The following is a 22,730-nucleotide window of genomic DNA, read 5'->3' on the forward strand; positions in this document are numbered from 1 at the left end:
TACCACGAGCTGAGCGTTGATGTCTTTCTCTGCTGAGACACACACAGGTGTTTCACCTTTCTGTGATTTATTTTTCCCTGAACACAGCGGTGCGCACATTTAATACTTCGTCGGTAACTGAAAGTAAAACATATTCCCGGAGTTCGAGTTTTCCGACTCTCTTCATTCTTTGAAAAAGTCCCCCCCTCTTTTTTTTTTTTGTTGTTAATCTGAGTTTGAACTCATCACTGAGTTACAACATTGAATGATGGCCAGAAGTGTTTGTTAAGAACATTATGTCACGGTGAAGTTCACCTTTGACTATTTGGAATGTCAACACTTCATCGTTTTATCCTATTAAACATCAGTGTTAAATTGTTTCCTTAATTAGCGTGTGAAGTCTTAATTAATAGCCAATTCTGTAATTCAGTGTACTTCATTTTCTAAATATATTTCAGATATAGCTTAACAATAATAATACTATGCACATAGCTAAGTGACATTAATGTCTCCCACTGTCTCAAAACCTTTTCTCATAATGATCGTGAGATCTTTTCTCGCAATAATGAGACAATAGGTCATATTTATAAAATAAAGTGTCCAGATTTTAAGGTCTCTGTAACATCTGCTAACTTCACAGCTTAACCAACATGACAGCATCTCTCTCTGAGCAGGTAAATATTAAATTAGATATGTCAAAGCAATGAATTCCCCATTAAAGAAATAAACAATTAATATTATTGGTTGGTTTTCAACTAATGATGTAATGACATTTTTTGTTGTCTTTTTCTTACAAAAGATTGCATTTGTACTCAATATTCAGCAAAGTAAGTGACTAATCTGTTATGACATAATCTACAATTTATAACTTCATTCTTTGTGAGAAAACATTCAACATATGAACACTTCCACCAAACCACAGATGAGAATTTAATGAGTTGGCTCAGAGTCTGAATAATAAAGTGTAAAGCTTAATCCACAAACAAGGATCAATAAAACACTAAAACAAACAAATTAGATGGACACACACATCCAAGTTTCCCCGTGGGCCGCTGTCTGATTCGGCTTTGATCCATTTCTTCAGATCAAAGACTCCAACATAGTTCTTCAGAAGTTTGCAGCACATAAACCAGAGCGACGTGTTCCTGAGCTCACGCAGCTCTAAATCTCCTTAACAGCAGAATCATTCATTTCATTCACACAGAGGAACAGAGTGAGGTGTCTGCTTGAAGAGAACTTTTTTGGATCTACACAGCACATTAATCTTTACTGAGGAGCAGAAGAAAGCAGAGGACCAGGATCAAGTTCACACAGATTTACACTTTGACATCTGAGCTCTCTGCCTTTCTGACTCCTCAGTATGACTAAGCAAGAGAGCCGGACACATCAGTTTTTAGTCTTATTTCAGCTGGAATCATTGGTAATGTGCAGTGAGAAGCTGTGTTAGTATATAAACATCCCAATTTACCATACAGGAGATGGTTTCAGAAAACAAATGCAGACACATCAATATGTAATATCAAAGATCTGTATGCAAAACGATGTTGTCTAATATGTCTTCCTGATGGCTCTCTGTGGGCCTAATCCTGACAAATGAATAATTCAACAGATCAAGTCAAGGAGTTTGAATAATCCACTCTCCACAAAACATGTACTCAGAGTGCAGCCCAACTCCACTACCTTCAGACTGCTGATGATTAAAAACACAGAACAGTCCCAGTTCCCCACAAGACTTATCTTGATTCTGCCCAGACTCAACTCTTCTGCAGCACTGTGCCTCTCACTGTGGGGAGATAAGAGAGAGATTAATCTTTTTTACACCCATGGTTGCCTCATGCAGAAGTGGTCACAGTTCACACCTCATGACTGTGCGGTTACCACTCAGTATCAATCTTGCTCTTTGTTTTAAAAGCTTAACTCTTCAAGCAGCAACATCAACTATAAAATCTCCTGGTCAGTGTAAATCACCATTCTTAAAACAACAAATTTAAGAAATGAGAAAAACAATGTCAACTCAAGGTCTACTTACTTGTTTGTTCTGGAGCTTTTGAGTCTAGCACTCTTCTCATCAACAGATAAAGTTTTGCTCAGTTGTGATGGGGGCACTTTTACGACTTCTTTTCCATGTTGGCTTAAAAATTGAGCTTGAAGTTTTATTTTCAACCTTTGAAGCAGCAGTTGACAAAAAAAAGAAAATCTCCCCTGAAGGTTCACTTACACACAATGAATCAAGTAAGTGGACGTTAAAGGTACCCTGTGGTAACAGTAGTTGATAATGAATTAATGTTTTTACAAGTGGGTCCTTGTATGTTGCATGCTCTCAAAAAACTTTCACACTAAGCCACTGACAAGGCAGTGGAAAACAGGACTGCAAGCAAGTAAACAAGCATTTATTTGTCAGGTCTCAAGGACAAACATAGTTCCTTTTGACTAGAGGCTATCTAATCTAATCTGAACACAATTTTTGTTTGTTTACAAGAGAATGCCATAGAGTTTAAGTGGTCAACTGCTGTTTTCAAGAAACCAACCCTAACCTCAAATTCAACAATTCCCATTTGTTTATGTAGAATGTCAGCAGATATACAGTCCTCATTTAATATTTATTAAAATCTCAAATACTGATATTGGTTGAGGTAAGTATTTAGTCATCAAGTTAAAATCAAAGTTAACTCATATAATTATCTTCCTACATTAGAGCGACCGTCAGTGACCTTCGTACACTGTTACTGTTTGTGACTGAAGAGAAAGTGTGTTTTGTGAGCATGTGTGCAGACAGAGGCAGAAATCAACACTAACTTTATATTGTTCTGTAAACTTTTTCACCTTTATTTTCTACATTTGGATCAGCTCAGTGTGGAAGCCTGGACATGTCAGTCAACTGCAAACCCCCGCTCCCCCAAAATCAGAACAATCGATACACCCCCTCTGTCTCACAATCAAAAAACGTTCACATCCTCAACACAGTCACTCGCTCAGACATGAAAAAATAAAAATAAAAAGTCGACGGCCTCCTCCCACTACTGTGTCCACAACAAAGATGAACCAATGACGTGTCCTATGTGTAAACCCTTCCTCCACTGGAGGAAGCTGAAATGGTTAAAACCTTTATGAAATCACCTCTCCTGCCCTGACTCGCAGCCACAGGAGTGATACAAAAAAAGTATAAAGAAAGCATGATTGTGGAAATGAGACACTGATGTAACTGTTCAGCCTGTTTCGCTCACTGAGATACGAATAGTGAAATATTGCAGGTGAGCTTGTAAAGTGAGATATGTGGTTATGGATTAAGATATGTCATCTGCTGCTGCTGTGCTCTTTGTAATCCACAGTTCAACCCTTTTCCCTCCCCCTTCTGCTCTCTACAATTATTGTTCTGTCCCTGATTAATTCTCCAAAACACACCTCAGCGGTGTCTCTTTGATATTCTAACAAACACTTTCCAGGCATCGTTTCCTACTGTAGATATGTCCTCAGGAGAGTGCGGAGGCTCGGCTCTGTTCAGCAAATAAAAGCAGCTTTTGCTCTTTTTGTACAACGGAAGCAGGTATACGCTGATCTGCTGTCAGTCTATGCTACGGGCTCTTGGTTGTCCAACAGGAGGATTCTGAGAGCTGTTTGTTCTAGTAAACAGGGAACTTATGAACTGGGATTAGTACTGAAGACACACGCTCACACCCACACTAACGCATCCATCCACACACTCCACTGGAGGAAAGAAGCCCTTGGAGTGTATTTTTTAAGAGGTCATTGAGAAGAAGATATGCCAAAATGGATTTAAGTATCAGGCTATTGCAGCCTTTTTCCTATATGTATACAGGATGTGTGCGTGTGTGCGTGTGACTATGCAGTGCCTTATGGGAGAGTTCCCTATGGTTGAACACTACATTAGGCAGTGAACATCAGTTACATATGCAGAATCCTGTGTGTGTGTGTGTGTGTGTGTCTGTGCGTGTGTGTGTGTTGGTGTGTGCGTGTGTGTGTGTGTGTTAGCTCTATGTTAAACATCTTTAAAGACAACAGAGACAGACATAGAGACTAGGGTTACTGCTCTGTGGCACTCTCACAGGACTGTAGAAACAGACAAAGCCATGTAAAAACTGGACATAGAAATCTCAAGATATCACAAACATCATTTTTCTCTATCACTAGATCTCTGCTGACGGCAGATGTAGGGTCCTCGTGTTCGGTCCTCTTGTTTTTTTTATGTGCAGTCCCTTGCAAAATCCCTCAGCGAGGAGACTTCAGTCTGTAGGATGAAATGCCGAGGAGTAACACCAGAGGGAGACATATACTGCTGCAAGACTGTAGGAGGGGCTCTGACACATGCATACATGACAGTCTCACACATACACACACTCTCTCACATACTCATGCACCCTTCTTCATAGAGTTCACCAGAGTTCATTTTCAAAATCCATTACAAAATTAAATAAAAAAAAAAGAAAAGAAAAAGAAATCAACAAGGAATTCAGCCCCCTTCTCAAAGCATACATTCATCTCAGAACACACACACATACATACACACACACACACACACACACACATACACACGTAAGTGCACACACTCTCTCATAAGAGGCAGTCAGTAAACCTTAATACAGAGCTGAGGGGTGGACTGCTTAGTCCAGGGAAGCTGTGAGTGCAGAACCTCGACTCCACCAGCCAGTCTCATATTCACGCCCAAGAGCGAGTCACTCGGCGTGGTTAAAATCTCTTTTTAAAAAAACAAAACAAACATTAAACAACAGCCATCGTCCCCCAGAGGGAGTCTTTTCTCTCTTCCCGCTCTGAGGAGGGTCGAACACACTCCTTCCTCTGATCTCTGGCAGAGGTAGTACCGTCCAATCCGTCCTACTCTCTTCCCGAGTCCCTTCACGGGAAGTCTTTCCTTTCCCGTTGCCCAATCGTCATAAACACGTCCATTCCCCTCATTGCTTACTCTGGGCCGCTGTGTGTGTGAGTGTGTGTGTTTGTGAGTGTGCGGAGTGTGGTCAGAAGACCTCTGGTAGTGTGACGTTGCGGAGCAGCCACTGTTGAGAGCGTGTGTGTGTGCAGTCCCTGACGCTGGGCACCTGGCTGTCCTCCTCGCTGGCCTTGTCCAGACACTGGTTACTGTTGACGTGGACCAGAGTCAGCTTCTGCACAGCAGAGAAACACAGAGTGGGTGTGTGTGTTTGAGAGGATGCATCTGATTTTCAACTGATTCATTAGAATTCACATCCACATGTACATAAATCTTTATTCAAATATTACATCTGCACACAAGTTTCATAGTTTAATTTTCTATCTCAAAATACTTTTTTTTAGACCTTAATTTTGAGGCACAATTTAGTTTTGGCTCTCAGTGTGAGGCATGCTGTGGCTGGGCTGGGTAATGTGTCAACTAGGATATATTACCCTAAAACTGAGCACAATAAATATCCCACTGACTGAAATGACAGCTGGTCTGAAATATGTGCTGTCATTCTGTTTGTGTACTGGGAATACACAGGGCTCATAATTTTCAGTTTAAAAAGAAATCTGGGAATTAATTTGTTTTCCTTTTTATTTATGAAGGAACATTTGAAAACTTAAAAAAAAAAAAAAAAAAAAAAAGAGCTGTGCCCCTTGCAGGAAGAACTTTTACTTTTACTGACAAAAACCTGCTTTTTTTGTTTGTTTGTTCTTTTGTTTTGACTTTTTTTTTTTTGCATTTTCTCCTTTATTGTTTTCATTTCACCAGTGTTATTGTTTTTTTTTTTTTTTTTATAACTTTCCAGACTTTCATGGGGTAAATTAACAACTGCATTTTCCCTACCTGTCAAGACCACCATGAGAACCTGCTGTGCATCTTATCATCCGTACATTTCCTCTACCAATAAATCTGTACGTTTATTATTTCCTCCCATACACCATTACATGTATATTTTCATAATATCTGCCACTCACCACAGGGTCGTACTCCCAGAGCTGGTTGCCTTTCAGGTGGTGGCACTTGAGCATCATGACGGGTCCGTTTAGCTTGGACACATCTAGACACAAGTCGTCTGTCCTGATCTCCTTATTGGCCGTGTAGGAGAAAACCTGCCATGTCACATGGACAGATTCCAGCTTTTAAAACAAATCGTTTTCATTTTTTTCCTACTTAACATTTTCACTAGCACTTGATTGATTACTTCCAAGAATGACTACAATGTGACTGCAGCTAAGTGTTCACTGTTTACATAAACTTAGTTCATTTCTCATTTAGTCTCAGTATATGTTGCTTTATGATGTCTTTTGCTCTGTCTCAGTCTTCTGTTACCTGGTTGCCTCCCATGCCGTGGCAGTTGAAAATGCCGACCTTCTCATTCTCCTTGCGGGCCATGTTGTCCAGGCACTGGTTGGTCTCCACATTGCGTATCTGAGTCAAATACACACAGAAACCACAGTAAGCAACACTGTTCCCTGAACGTAAAACTACACCTTTTCATTTAGATGCTTTATATCCTCTTAGATTTCAAATGAAACACAGTGAATCACAGATGCATCTGGGCCTGTCTGTTTCGTGACTGATGGTCTCTAAAATGTTGTGACTCAGATAGTGAGGTGTGTGTGTGTGTGTGTGTGTGTGTGTGTGCGCGTACCTCTCCCAGGGAGTAATAGTGCCTGGGGATCTGGGAGTCAGGGTAGACGTTCTCCAAGTACCAACTGAAGGGTTTACATTGAAGCTTTTGTCTCAGAGCAGTGCGAGACGTGATGTCACCGTAGTCAACTTTGGTCACACCTGGACACAGACAGACATTAACGTAAAGGTCAGTAACTATGGCACCAAACTACATTCACATAGTCCTGGGTTTGTTGTTGAACGGCTTTTAAACGCATTTTTCCATCCACGCATAATTTTAATGGTGTCATTGGTAAAGTAGAACAAGGCCACACCCAAACACACACCCAGTATCATTGAATTGCAGAGCTCACTTTTCACTGCTTGAAAAAAGCCTAATGTTGAAAGGCCACTCCAACAAAAATGTATTTGTTGAGTATCAAATCACCTTTAGATTAGGTGGACATGGTTCCTTTGCGGACAGCAGTGGGGGATTACAAAAGATTCCAGTAAAGACAATAAAGTCTGAATGTTTCAAACCAGTCTTACAAGCCACTGAGTGAGAAACAGGCACTTCAAGACCTCTGATTTGCTGGCTCTAATTTTTTTCCACATTTCAAATTTGTCTGGTGTTGTCCTCACTGATGACTGTTTTGCCTGTTTGGAAAAGCAACAAAGCCAAGCAGAGCTTTGTAGCGTGATTAAGATTGACGACATAATTTGTCCTCGCCAGGTTCAGAGAAACGGATAAAAATGGCCACAAGCTATACACATTATAAGTCCACTCACATGAATGATAATAATAGCATAATAAAACTTTATTTATACAGCTTATTTCATGCAAAAAGATGCAATAAAATGTGCTTCACAAAATACGAAAAAAAAAACCCCAAACGCATTAAAAAGACAGATGCAAGATGATTTTCTCTTGAGACAAAGCTAAGAGATTTAAAAACAAAATTAATAATAAATAATATGACAATTAATATTGTAAGTAAGGTTATTCAAATATTCAAAGTTTATTATCAAAGTTTCTGGGTAAAAGCAATTTCTAAAAGATAAGTTTTGCTTTAAAATCGGTAAGTGACGCAGCCTCTTTACTTGATTTGTTAACTCCAATAGCTTCTTCTGTGTCAACTGACAATAAAGTGACAGAACGGATAAATCAGTTACTACTAACAAAATGATATCCCTGTCAAACTGAAAACGGCAAAGAAACACTTTACCACTCTAACGCCATCACACCAAATAATAATGTAATAAGGAAATGACAGTTCAGTCAAACTATCACACTACATGCTGTAACTGTAAAAGTCACTGTAAGCAGGTGGTTAAGTGTTAAAATTGCAGCAGCTGTTACTTTTTTTTGCCTGGAGGTGGCAATATCAACATATTTACATTTGCAGGTGTAAAATGAGTTTGAGAAGTAATTACTAACATCTGAAAATATTAGTATTGTTAAGGGAGTTTTGCTTTACTTTTGGTTGTCTCTCCTTTGCCAGCTTGCGTGTGCGAGTGTGTGTGAGTCTGTGTGTGCGCGCACGCGCGTGTGTTTGTGCGAGTTAATAAGGGCTTCGTAGCGTGAAATTACTAGCCGCCCCCCCTGTCCTGCACTGCTGGGTCGCAACTGCAATATCACACTGTCACTGGGTTAATGGATAGATCACACCTGCCACAGAGATTAACCTCCACACATGAGCACATACATGTATACTTGCGTGAGCGTACACATACACACACACAAATACAAATGCTCACACACACAAATACACACAGAAACACAAACACACATGGTCCAACTCACCAGGAGAGATGATATAGAAGAAGTTTTTGAATTCATCCATCCACACTTCTGCCAGGCGTCGGTTGTTTTTGTTGATGATCTGTCCCGTTCCTCCGGGGAACGTGTAAGGCGTTGCCTTTCTGAACACGTGACCCACATGAGAGCATGTGACAATTTCTAGAGTCCCACCGCACTGCCAGATCTGTGAAGACCAACACACACACACACACACACACACACACACACACACACACACACACACACACACACACACACACACACACACACACACACACACACACACACACACAGTATACTATGAAGAAGACACACACTGCAAGGCCTCATCACTGAATGAGCAAACTCTGCTGGGAGATACACGATGCAGATTGGTCATGTCTGTGTTGTGACTGAATAAGTTTGATTGAAAGTCAGTCAGGATGAAGCCTGACAAAGTATAAGTCAAGTCGATAGAAGAATACAGTCATGTCGGATGGAAGAATACAGTCATGTCAATTGGCTGTGGGTGTGTTCACTCACCCTGAAAGAGATTTCCAGGTTCTCTCCACCCCAGATGTCCATGCCTGCGTCATATGTGCCGATCTCCTGGAAATAATCTCTGTCTATGGAGAACAAGCCGCCTGCCATGGTGGGAGTCCTAGACAGAGGCAGGAGAACAGGGTAAATTAAGAGTGAGGTAAGTCAGTGCCACTTAATCCACTTAAGGCCTGCTTTCTAAAGGTCACACAGTATCTACAGATCCCATCAGAGTTTTATATTTCACTGTTCTAACCCCGTTCTTTGCCATTTTCCTGTTTGCCCATTTTCTGCTTTTCTGCTCACTTCTCTGTTGTTGTGATGGCCATGTCAGTGTTTAATGGCCTCAAGGCTTGGCTCCTATTTCTCCCCCTCACAGAATGGCTTCCTCCTTTGTAAATCAGGCTTATTTTTCTTGCTGTCTGTTATTGCTTTCAATTAACATGCAAGTTCACTTATCAACACAAAACATCTGAGAGCACATGGGGCACGGGTTTGTTTGCAGCATTTAGCTGAAAGCGGGAAATAATAAGCAACGCAGAAGTAAAGATAAACAAATACCCCCTTGCTAAGCAACACAGATAACAACAATAGAACTAAAAGTAGCAAATTATGGCGATATTAATTATAAATGTGTGCATGTTTTTCTTTTTACTGTAAGATATCAAAGCTCTCTAACTCAGCTCAGACTCAAAAACATTGCAGTAAAGCAAACAAAACCTACTAATTTACAGTGAATCTTTGACATGTGCAGTGTAGCAAAAACAATTTCTAATTAAAGCCATTTATATAAACAGTGAGTGTTTACCACTTAAAACACTGTTTATTATCTAAAAACACACCATGACATTGAAATAAAGACTAAAACTGCTACAATAAATAAAGAAAGGAAGAAAAACTATGAATAAAAGACTAGTAATTTGTACTGAGAACATGAGGAGGAGTTTTCCATCATAGTCTACTGTGTTTTTTGTTCAGCTGGTCCTGTGGTAAATTCTCTCCCCTTTTTTTCTGGAGGATTTAGAGCGTCTAACTGACACAACGTCATTTAATATGTTCAGAGGATTTTTCTTAAGCCTTCCTTTGACCTTGGATAATTTTGGTGTGTTTTTTCTGTCCTATAGCTGTAAAGAGAACCTTTCTAAGTGACCTCAGACTTTTGTACAGTACAGTAAATTACAAGGTAGATGAGTCCGTAACAACCGGTTTAGCTGCTGAGGTTTGCTCGTATACGGTCACTCTTTGAGGCCTCTCAGTGTGTGACAGCAACAGGCCCGCAGCTTGCGATGCACTGGCTACTGAAGAGCAATCCCATTGATAACCATATTAACAGCCATTTAACACCAAATGCAATTTGACAAGTTGAAATCACACAGTGTAGTATAATGATTTCCCGCTGCCACATCCTCTTCTATGTGAGCTATATTGGTGCTCGATTGAAAGCCGGTAACCAATTAAATCTTTGTTGTTTATGTGCAATAGCTTTCAAGTTCTCCAAATGTGTGACTGCTTTGTAACAGGACAGCGTTTATGTAAATTGTGTCATTAGTGTAAAGTACTTCTTAATTTCCTGCACTACCACTACAACCCACTTTTTGTTTTTTAGGCCACTCACAAGACACCCTTAGGAAAATTTTGTCACTCAGAGCTGTGAAAAACAACTGAAAACAGGGGCAAAGAGTGTTACATAAGATATATTATGTGTGTGACCTTGGATAATGGCGTCAAGCATGCTTCGAAACAAGAGCAGGAAGAAGAGATGATAGACAGGCAGAAAAGATCTTGATTTTACTTCCAAGGCCTGGGTCATGAGAAACGGTACAAGGAAACAGAATTACACAGTCTTACATAAACATCTTGACTTTAACAACAGATGAAAGTTCACTGTATTCTTTCAGTATTCCTGCCTCCAGAACATTTTATGATTATTAACTGTTGAAAATTAAATGGTGAAGTACGATTACGCTGCATATATCAATTGTGAATGCCTATCAGTGCTGCTAAAGCTCAAAGCATAGGTTCTTCTACATATAGTTGGTCACTGACAAAGGTAGTTGGTTATAATACTGATATGACTCAGGCCTGGCCCCTGTAGTGAAATCCTCTTTTTGGTAGACCCAGAAGAGAGGTCAAAGGTCAGGGTTAGCTGAGCAACAGCAGCCCTTGAGCTGGTAGAGATTGAACAACTTGATGAAGTTAAATACTGCAGGTCAAACCAAGATGATTCAATTTCTAGTTTGTCCCGCTGCATCACCCACCTGACAGGCAGTGTGCGATCTCCTTTGCGGCGGTCCATCTCTCTCTGGGGTACAGGGTACCAGCGGAAATTGAGCTTCCAGTTGAAGCCTCCGTAAGTCATGTCGGATCCTGCCATGTACTCGAACGTATCATCGCTAATCACGTCGATAATGGGGCACACCACAGTTTTCCTAAAGCAAACACAAACAACAGCACAGACATACAAACGTACACACACACACACACACACACACACACACACACACACAGAGTACATCAGCCTGCTGTTCGTAGTTCATAACCTTGGGTGGTCATCAATCATGACTAAGTGCTCATCTGCAAGGTGTGGCATCTCCAAAATCCAATGCATTTAAACTACAGTGCATGCTGTGACTTTCCATCAGCCATCATTCATTACTCATTACACCTTCTTAAACCTTATGTTTTCTCTGTGTGTATGTGTGTATGTGTGTGTGTGTGTGTGTGTGTGTGTGTGTGTGTACCTGCTTGTGGGAAGCAGTAATCAGAGAATGAGTAATTAAGCATCAAATAAACACAAGGACAAGCCCCCTGCAGGCTCAACAATAGTTTATTGATTTTTTTTATGCTTGCCAATGGTGTGTGCGTCTTTTGCGTTTGTGTGTGTCTCACTTGTCTTGCTTGATGCGAGCGAGTAGAGGCTCCAGCCACCCCGTTGTGCATTCACAATGAGCATCCAGAAAGGTTATAACCTAGAAACATGGAGGGAAAACATTAGACAAACCCCACAGTGAACACACCATATGGAGAACAGGTCACTGGGTATTGGATGTCACGTATGTGCATGTACACACACAAACAGATGCCCACACACACACCTGGCCAGTGGAGATGGATGCTCCTTTGAGACGAGCACGGATAAGTCCGGACCGCTGCTCCATCCTCACGACTCTGACGGGGACTTCAAGCCGTCTGACGTACTGCTCCAATGGCCGCTTTAGGAAATCTGAAACATACAAACAACCACAGATGTATTAAAAAGGATAAAATACATACACATAAACCCACACACTAGACCGACAAAAACACACACAGCAGTGGCTGGTTTACAAGCCGTTCCTCCAACCTATTCATTTTGTACCAGCAGAGATCAAAGGTAAGTGTGTGCTTATACTTTTGCTTGTGTGCAGGTGCCTTAGCATGCTTGCCAACATCCCTTCTACCTGCAGAGAGCTCCCCTCCCTACACTCACCAACATACACACAGACACACACTCTGACTTGCACCATCAAACCTGAGGTCTCATTGGGTGTAATGGTGCTGTGTGGTGGCGGCTGGGGGGAGATTGAGGGTAATAACAGAGTGTAATCCCTGCGGCTGGCAAATTAAAGACCTAATCTCCCCCAAACAGGGATTAACAGCATTGCACAGGGTAGAGTGGCACACACACCACATATATATACTGACTGGCTGTTGTGCGCGCACACACACACACACACACACACACACAACACACACACACACACACACACACACCAAAATCATACAGCAGCTCTCTAAACAAAAATAGGCTAAGCCTCAAACAAGAGGCACTGGAGGAATTATCTGCAGTTTGTGTGTGTGTGTGTGTGTGTGTGTGTGTGTGTGTGTGTGTGTGTGTGTGTGTATACAAACCTCTCTCACTGGCATCATCCACCAGGACAATTTCCTCTAGCAGTGTGTGTGGAGAGCGGTCGATGACGGAGTGGACGGTTCGCAGCAGTGTGCTCCACGCCTCATTGTGAAATACAATCACCACGCTGGTACGAGGGAGATTATCAGGGTATAACTTGTTCTTGCACCTATGGGGAGAATATATAACAATCAGAATAAAGTCTTTAATGACAAAAAACAGCTTTCAATGCAGAATGATACAAAGATATGAAATGCAACTGTATATCTGATGGTGTCAACACAAGGTACAGCAAGAAACTGGTTAGAAAAAGACAGCCACACTGGCAATAAGTAAAGATGTAGACTTTGAACACAGACAAAACTGAGCTGACAGAGACAGAGGGAGAAAAGAGAAAAACACTCTAGTAGAGACATCACAATCCAGCCTCTGTCTGATTATAAGAGACTGCTACAGACAGAGCTGCAGCTTAAGTGAGTCTACACAAGAGAGAGCTGAACAGGAGGGAAACTGTTGGGACTTTAATATCAAATAAACCTCATTAGTCAGTCATGGAATCACTGCGTTAATTAACTCATCATTTATGGCCTCGTGAAAAGTCATATTTTTTATCAACTTCCAACAAAGAAAACTGAGGGTGAATAATGAGTGAGCAACTGAGCAAAAATCCCCAAATTTAGAAACATACACAGAAATAGCGGGTCAGCATGATGACAGTTGAATAGTTATGCTAATTAGAGTGTGAGTCATTATGAAAGCAGTGTAGAGCACACATATCAAACTCTGTTATTGAGAGACAGAGAAGGATGTAAATGTCTCACAGAGGAGAGCAGGCATGAGTGGAGAGACAAGAGAAGAAGGATATTATGAAATGAAGAGTGGGTCACAGACATATTTAATAGTTCTCCAAACTATTCCCTGAGAAATACTTTGTTTTAAATGATCATTTAAAGTAAACTAGTAATTTCACATCACTTAGGCCATTAAGCACAAAGTTTAAGTAGTTTGGCTTGCACCTGACCACTTCCTCGGGCATAGTTAGGGCTTTAAGGTTCATTTTCTACCTTTGAGATAGCCATTGATTAATGTTTATTTTATTTTAGCAGGAAAATCAGCGTGAAACTTGCTTGACGTAGCTGGCCTAGCATAGTTAACCTTCACAGTCCTTGGCTTTATTTTTTCAAGAGAGGTCTGTCACTTTCTTACGATAATGCAGTGCTCATCCCAGTCTGGTTGTTTTATCTATAAATGCATTAGTGAGGGGAATTTCCAGAAAATCTGCATCTGTATTTTATAACATTTACTGCATTTGGGAATCATCATACACTGTAACAGAAGATTTTATCCTTGATGCCCTTCCCTAGCTTGCTGCTTGTAAACACTTTTATTAGTAGGCTGAGGTTACAACAAAGACAATCTTTCAATTTGTGGCTTCCTTCTAAAGATGATGACATTATGGGTAGTTTTATTTCAGTGTTATGCAGACTACAGTAGATGCTGTAGAGATTAGTGCACATTCATATAATACACTGCTATACCCCAATTGCTTAAAGCAACCAATTGCAAAAGTTTGTCACATCATATCCACCTTAAGGTATATGAGTCATCTCATCAACCAAAATAAACAATTAATTTTTTAGGAAACAGCTTCAAAAGCATGCTCTAATCATTGAGAATAACACAGATATTACAGATGAATTTATTTGCACAACAGATGGCACAAAATATGGACACATCCAAATCCAAATGAATGTTAAATGTTATTCTTAAAAAAAAAACAAACAAAAAAAAAAACTAAATTTTACTGGAGATTACACATTGTGACAGGAGACAGAGGATCACCTCTGTTGTTCAAGAGGCACTGCAGCCTGCAATGATACCTGCATTCAAGCTGTCTCATATTTCATTGCCTCACAGACAACCTGTTATCTCTTGATGACAAAACTGAAACCAGCCTGTGACTTCCTCCCTCTGACTCTCACACAATAGCCAAATGGAATATGATCTCTCTTCCTCCATCCTCATAACGCCCTCCCTCCCCGTGATCTTCCAGAGCACTAGAACGCTTCCTCTTTTTCTGCTGCTGACTCTGACAGAAGGAATGTAACAGCGACAGAGTAGAGGAGGTCAAGCTTATACTCCATCCTGCAGCTGCTTCTGGAGCATGTTAAATAACACACACAGTGATTCACAGGCTGCGGTGTGCATGCTAATACCCTCTGTAAGGAAGGGAGGTTGATGAACACACAAGATGATTCACTGTAAAAACAGAGACACCCTTGGAGTCTTTCAAAATGTATTCACGTCAGTTCATTATTACTCGCTCCTCTGTTTCACAAGCACAAAAAAAACAACCAAGACTTTCCAGTCTCTGCACATGATCTTTGCTGTGCAGCTGATGGAAAACAAGACCTCTGTGTTTCCACCAAACCAACATGTGTTAACACACGCACACACACACAGTATGTCACATGATGTGGATTTTAAAAACTGAGGACTTGTTGTGAGTCCTGTGTATCCAAACATTCGGGGTGGTGGATCAACATTTGGCAACAGCAAAACAGGGTAATGAGCTAAAGCCCTGGTGTCTACAGCCAGTGGATTGTGGGGATATTTGGGATGGGCGGGCAGACTGGTTCTGATTAAACAGCGTCACTTTTGCAACATTACAAACATGCACAGACACATGCGTCTACATATACAGCATGTTCTAATAATGCTGAAGTCAGGATCTAAAAAAAGGAGAAAATGTCAAGTTTTCTGAAAGGTGTGGTCCTAGAAAGTGTTTTCATATACTGCAGATCCGCCCAACCACATGTATACACACACACACACACACACACACACACACACACACACACACACACACACACACACACACACACACACAGACACACACACACACACACAAAAAACACACGTTTACACTCAACAGCTTTACTGCTAACAATGATGAAAATAAACCATCACTGAGTTTCCGCTTCAAAGTTCCAGCTAGTGGCAACCTGCTTGGCTATGATGAATTCATTCATAGTTTCCCTAAAAACCTGCAGCACACACACACACACACACACACACACACACACACACACACACACAGACACACACACAGACACAGACACACACACAAACATGCATACACAGAAATAAACACAAACGTATGTGTGCCTCCGCAAACAGGCACACATTCCCTTGCTCGATATTGACTCTTTCTTATCTCCTAATTGGAAAAGCAGATAGACGGAGGGAAGGCTGAGTGAAAACACACCTAGTAATCAACTCTCGCTCAAAGACTAAAACCCATTTCACGGATCAATGTCCTTTCTTTCCTGCCCGTCTAGTGTGCATGTGCCCCTGCCTGTCAGTCTTGCATCTGTCAGTCAGTCAGTCAGTCAGTCTTTCTGTCCGTCTCTCTCAAAACCTTCGTTACTGATCTTTGCATGTTCCTCAACTGAAGCGAAAAAAGGGGCAAAGGAGGATGGAAGGCTGAGCTGGTTTCCACCTGCTTGAACTAACCTTGACATGTCTTCCATGCTGCTGGCCAGATGCATGTCTATCTGCTGCACCAACTGCCACCCTGCCTTAAGACTGAACAACCTGCAACCACTGGTACTGACAGACACTTAAGTAACACTAGAATCCTCATTATAGACAAGAAGGACCTCTTAATTGCATATATAACCTAGTATTATTAAAACAAAATAAACTACTTTCTTACATTTTGATTTCAATTTTCTTTACGTCTTAGTAAAACTGCAGTTAGCCTAAGGCATGGAATACCAGAGGTCAATGTGTGTTGTTAGCCTCAAGACCTTTTTACAACACCCACTGATGCAGCATGAGGTCACCACATATAAATGTACCAGCTAGCTGTGTCCCAGTTCCATAGCATATACTAATACTAAGTGATGACATATTAATAACAATCAATATGCATACAAAGGGGACTTTCACACCTGTAGTTTTGTTCATTTGGTCCAGAACAAGGGATAAAAATGATGCTTGGTTGCCTTTCGGTTCTGGTGTGCTTTGTGTTCAAACTGATTTTCAAAATGAACGAAGAGCTATTAACATGAAGTTATACAGACTGACGGGTAATTATCAGAGCTATATGGAGCCATATGGGGAAATTCACTTTAATGTTCTTATGTGTTAATTTATGTTTTCTGGTGTCACAGAGAACAGTACTTACTATGGATGCATAAGTCACACTATTTAAATGGACTTAATGAACTACTAGAGTACACAGAGTAGGATGTAAGCAGGATACATTTAGTCTGTCTGACTAATCAGGGAAATCCCTGATGAGCATGTGTTGCCATATTTACCAAATGATTTACATTTATATATATACTGCATATACAGGTTGCTTATTATAAGAACATAAGAAATGAACATTTCTCAAACAGCAAGTGCATTTAATAGTATCTTTTTTGTTAGTATCTTTTTAGTTTTTGAAATCACACTACAACTACATGTACTAATCTTGTGGTTGAGTGGTTTTCTTTCAGACCACAAACAAACTGTACCAGAGTCCACAGAGCACACCAGGCCCTCCTTTGCAGGTGTCTAGGTCAGGTAGTTCAGTCCACACCAGAGTGTAATTGACAGCTTTCACACCAGCCCGAACAAATTGCACTTAAAAGGGCAAATGCACCAGAGTTCTTTTTAACCAGTATGAAAGCACCCAAAAAATGTGCTGTTCATGGACTGTACAGTCCAAAAATGCATTGCATAAAGGAAATGGAGGAGCTGCTCATAGCTGGAAAAAATTAAAACAAATCGGGGATGATAGTGAGACAGCTGCGTGAAAGACAACAGAAAACAAAACAAAATCTATTAAATCTTTGGAAAAGATTATGCTGTCTATGTGTGAAGTTTAATTGGCAGTGGGTATATCAAAATTGAAGCTAGACTGATACGCATGCATTGTATTATTTCATGTTAGTAGAGTAAAAAAAGTGTAAAGATATCTTTATTAGTATACTAACAGTATTTTGTACATACTGTGTACAATTAGTGTATACGTAGTGTAGAGTTAAGACTTATTTTTCAGTAAGTTCAAGGCCACCACATCCTGTCTAATTCACTGTCTACTGAGTATGACAGTTTAATCACTTCTTAAAATATACTTGTTTCATTTCTATAGTCTTACCAATAGTGCCATTTTTAAAGATGCACATTTATGTTGTAAATCTGAACGTTTCCTAATCCTATTTCTATATACTGTATATATTTCATGTCCTTTAATAAATCAGTCACAGATTTATATAGGTATAAAATGTAATTATAATTGTTGTTGTTGGTAATACTCTCTATCCTGACTTATGTATCCATACATGTACACATACACTGTGTGACTGGTTGTAGGCTTTGGGCCAGTGTGACAGCCTTTTGAGTGATAGGACAGATGATTAGCTGTAGGGATGCTGCCTACCCTTCCAGGCGGACATCAGGCAGTGAACGATTGAGAGCAATCATCTCAGAGGCCATGAGGTTGAACTGGTTGATCTTAAACATCTCCTTCATTTTCTCCTGGTTCTCCTTGGGTATCACCACAGGCTTTCCCCCTTCACCGGGCCCGTCCCGCGGCCTGGTGAGGGCATCTACAGTAGAAAAAAACACACACACACACACACACACACACACACACACACACACACACACACACACACACACACACACACAGTTGATCAGGGAGGGTGCTATAGGATGTGAGAGTGTGGCTCTGTGATCACATGTATGTGTGTGTCAATATACACTCACCGTCTCTCCCAGGAAGTCCTCTCTCCTTCTTGTCGTCACACTTGTTGCACTCGCTAAAGTAGAGCAGAATGAACATGTCCAGCATCACCCACACCAGAGAGGTGGCCAAAACCACCTTACAGTAGGCAAACCTCCGCATCCTAAAAATGTAACGAAAGGAAAGGAGGACAAAAATATTAAAGCTCTGCCTGAGGTGAGGAGTGATGGTGAGCTGCACACGCAATCACTGCCTTTTCGAAAGCTCTGCAGAGATCACTCTCCATTTCTTCTCATATCTCCCTTCCTTTTTTCCTCACTCCATTCAACCTCCACCCCTCCCACAGCTCTGTGCCTGAGCATCTTCTCAACACCTCCATCTGTCCTTCCGCCTGCCTGTCTTTCTGTCTGTCTGACTCTTGGCTCTTATCTGTCGGCTGTTTGTCAGCGCCTCTCCAAATGGTCACCTCCACACTCAGAGAGAGCCTCAAAATGGACACTGTGCATTGTTGATTTTCTGTGTTACATCTCTCCAGAAGAAAAACCGTAAATCTATGATGGCATTTGTAAAAGTTTATCAGTTGGTTAGCATCTGGCGCCATTATAAAAACATTGAACATCTGTGCTTTGGAATGGATGTTTTATGGTATCTAAGCAGTGCTTTAGCTGCTTTCAAGTGTCAAGCAAAGTTACACGGCAGAAACAGACATCTACTGTATCAGAGTTCCCAAATACCCTGCAGTGTACAAACCAATCTGCCCTTTGTACATTTAACATACCAAATCCCTGTGTGCTTAAGTGCAGTCACACACATCCCCCCCCCGCAGGTAAGTGTGCGCCCACACACACACACACACACACACACACACACACACACACACACACACACACACACACACACACACACACACAGAGTAGCAAGAGGAGCTGTGATAGTAATTGCTTTTCTTTGGCAGGCAGCGAGAGACAGACACATTAAAATTCCTCTGCTCCCCTTTCCTTCTCTCCTCCAGCACTGTCTCTCCTCTCTCCCTCCGATTCTCTGCCTCAATGATCCCTCAGGTTGCAGCAGCAGAAGGGAGAAAATTAATTTGGCCATGGTGATTTCTCTCGTGCCCCTGGGAGGAAAAAAAAGGTGCTTGTGCATAGCTAGTTTAGCTTAGCTTAGCTTAGCTTAGCTTTGCTTAGCAGCCACGCAGGAGGGAGAACGGCAGAGCAGCATTTCTAAATTCCACCTGATAGGATTCTGGTAGCATAAAGTGCCGTGAGCAGCAGAAAACAAGAGTGAGGATCTGTCTGTTCTCTCAAAGTTTGTCTTTTTTCAGACTTTTGTGCCTGCAGAGCCAAATAGTTTCAATATCCTGTCAATACGGTAGTTTGACTAATTAAATCTATGTACTTTACGCATCTAGTTTGCAGCAGAGCATGAAGGCCACACCAGCAGTTATGTTTATACAGTTATGCGTTATCTCTGGGCAGAGATATTTTTAAAAAAAATAGGCAAACATACTTAACGGGGATCTACCACAAATTGCTAATAATCATGCTACTTTTAATGACAGGTGAATGCTGCAAGAAAACAGCCAATAACAATGAACACTGTTATGTAACTAAGTTACAGCAGCTGCAGTTTGATAAAAAAAAGAAAAGAAAATTCTGGTCTCAAATGCAAAGCTGACCTCAACTGTGTCACTACTGTGATCTCCAGTCCCTCCTTGGAAGAAAATAATCAAATTAATTAAACTATAGTAACATGCAATGAGGGGTGTAAGCATGCAAGTGCATTATGTAATATCAGTTTACAAATCCCCACCGTGGTAAGTAGCAAGCAGTAGATTGAATGGAATTTAACATCTGACCATTGGTTAAGAAGTCTCTTGGTGATCTGGCATCTACATGAGGAACCATCCATGACAGATCATTAGACACTGACCTCTTTCACTTTATCAGTATTTAACCTCTGGAACTACCTCCTAAACAATCTCTGACACACTGAAACGCAAAATGGTTCAAAAAGCAAATTACACCTGTTTACTACCAGTTGAAAAAAAATGGGGAATTTGGTTCAGAGAAACTGGAAATGAAAACACAGAGAAAAAGATGGCAAGTGGATCTTGAGTCAAACTTATTTCATCAACTACAAATTTAAGATGCTCTTATGATACACAATGCACTTTCTAATGTACAACTTCATATCAATACATGTTTTGCATTCATATCAATGTTATTTTATCTCTATCACTGTCATATTTGTAGCATATTTTGATTTTTAAATGAAGTTGTTGTGGTTGTATTCATGTTGTTAAAAAATCGTCCTTTTTTCTTCAAAAAAATAGTTCATTTGTTTGAGTTACCATCAGATTAATCAAATCACTACAATAAAGGTTAGTTTTAAGCAGTTGTAAATACGTAACATGCATTTATTTATCATTTCACGAGAATTTCATTTTGAATTGGTGATGATTTCGACACTTGGCATCCTGTTTATAGTTGTGTGTGGGAGAGGAAATGGTTCCCTAGGTTCTGCAGTGTTGTTGTTGTCTATGGTGTTATCTGTGCAGCCTCTTCACACCACCTTCTGTGGTTATGGTTCACACACACAGGTGTTACTCCTAGTGCAGTAAGTGTAGAGAGAGCACATGGGTGATGTCTGAGTGCTGTAACAAAATGCCAGGCTATGCTGAATGGTACTGTATCTCTTCATAGCTCTCACCCTTGCTTTTTTCTACATCTACTTTCTTTGATAACCTCTGTATTTTCTTGGAAGCCTCAGTAAAGCACCAAGGTTTATCCATTTTTCAGGGTTCCCACCTCATCCCTGACATGCTTGAAATTCAAAGACAGCCAGGAAAACAGCCGAAAACCAATATAAAACAGAATCAACACAACAGAGTAGTTACAAAACCCACTTTCATATATTCCTGTAAGGTAACTGTTTGGAAAAGAGAAGAAAAGATCCTCCAAGATATCCTCAAAGATTTAATCAAATTGCTTGACTCACTGTTTGTATCACTCCTCTCAAAATTCTTGAAATTCCAGGACCAGTGGGAAGCCTGATATTCAGTCCTCGCTCTCCAATCCCTCTCCTCTCTGTTTTTCTGACCGCTGCAGGATTGTACTGGCCTCGTTTGACCTCCACACAGTAACATGACACAACCTGATAACACAGCAGAAGCTTGTATACATCTCTCTTTTCATCTTTCCTGGTGCACAGACAGAGCTAGGCACATATGCCAAACATATAACAGCGCACTAAGACAGAGACAGACACCGACATGGAAGCACTCTGTCAGAGAGACACACACATTCTTGCTCACAAAGTCGTGTTAAAATGCTGTCAGAGGGATGTCAACTGGTTTTCCCGAATGCAATTTGATCACAGTGAACGTAAAAGAAGTAGACAGCAGCGCTCCCAGCAGCAGCTGAGAAGATTTATATGCATGTACATTGACTAAATGCAAACATACACACCTTCCCACTGCTGTCTTTCAGCCATGCCTCTCCACTCACTGTATTTCTAATCGGGCATGGCAGAGGACACCTCAGGTCTCCTCTGTGCTCACAGCAGCCCCAGGCACTGCTTCTCTGTGTGTGTTGCATATGTGTGAGTGTGCGTCAGCTTAGTTTATGTTGGTCGCTAGTCTCTTTGAAGTCTCTTTTAAACAGCCTGGCTGCCTATGACATTAAACAGACACAGTTCTCCATCCCTACATCTCTGTGCTCTCTCCCTAATCCATTAACATATCACGTTCCCTCCATCTTTCTTTTATATCTCCATCCATCTCATTCTTTTTCTCTCAGCCACCCAACCCCCACTCCCCTGTTCGTCTCTTAGGGATGTCGTCTCCTTTCAAGAGCGGTTGCCATCACTACTTCTCTACAAGAACACAATTTCCCCCTTCACATCCTTCTCTGTGTCTCTCTTCATATCCCCTCCTCTCCTCTTCTCCACAGGCTTAATCCCCCTTTAGAGATTGCACAACCAGTGTTTCTCACAACCACTTGGAAAAACTCCGCAAAGGAAGAGGATCCAGGGCTTCACTCGCTTCACAATTTATAACTGAGAGCGAGGAGCCTCCCTTCTGGGGATTTTATGTTTATGTCTGTGAAAGAAAATTAAGAGGAAGAGAGGGAGATAGTATTTATGTGAGAGAGTGCCAATGAGAGAGAAGGATTTGCGTGTCGTTAATCAACACAAAGTTTGTGCTGCTAATTCATATAATAAACTACTATCA

General features: G+C 40.9%; 1 protein-coding gene across 2 annotated transcripts in view; it reads right to left on the minus strand.

Moving 5' to 3' along the window:
* Positions 1-2,348: 2,348 nt before the first annotated feature.
* Positions 2,349-22,730, minus strand: part of galnt1 (UDP-N-acetyl-alpha-D-galactosamine:polypeptide N-acetylgalactosaminyltransferase 1) — a 40,148-nt gene continuing 19,766 nt past the window's right edge. Inside the window, exons 3-15 of one of the 2 annotated variants that reach the window (XM_056380661.1) lie at positions 21,497-21,652; positions 18,520-18,659; positions 18,191-18,359; positions 12,756-12,922; positions 11,960-12,087; positions 11,754-11,833; positions 11,123-11,293; positions 8,868-8,985; positions 8,349-8,529; positions 6,585-6,724; positions 6,263-6,361; positions 5,908-6,042; positions 2,349-5,117 (exon numbers count right to left, since the gene is read on the minus strand). In XM_056380661.1, the coding sequence (XP_056236636.1) occupies positions 4,971-5,117; positions 5,908-6,042; positions 6,263-6,361; positions 6,585-6,724; positions 8,349-8,529; positions 8,868-8,985; positions 11,123-11,293; positions 11,754-11,833; positions 11,960-12,087; positions 12,756-12,922; positions 18,191-18,359; positions 18,520-18,658 (1,674 nt within the window). In that variant the 5' untranslated portion in view covers position 18,659; positions 21,497-21,652 and the 3' untranslated portion in view covers positions 2,349-4,970. The remainder of the gene's footprint in view (positions 5,118-5,907; positions 6,043-6,262; positions 6,362-6,584; positions 6,725-8,348; positions 8,530-8,867; positions 8,986-11,122; positions 11,294-11,753; positions 11,834-11,959; positions 12,088-12,755; positions 12,923-18,190; positions 18,360-18,519; positions 18,660-21,496; positions 21,653-22,730) is intronic. The other variant, XM_056380660.1, reaches the window with a different exon arrangement.

Source organism: Seriola aureovittata, chromosome 7 (assembly GCF_021018895.1).
Source record: "Seriola aureovittata isolate HTS-2021-v1 ecotype China chromosome 7, ASM2101889v1, whole genome shotgun sequence".
Taxonomy (NCBI): Eukaryota; Metazoa; Chordata; class Actinopteri; order Carangiformes; family Carangidae; genus Seriola; species Seriola aureovittata.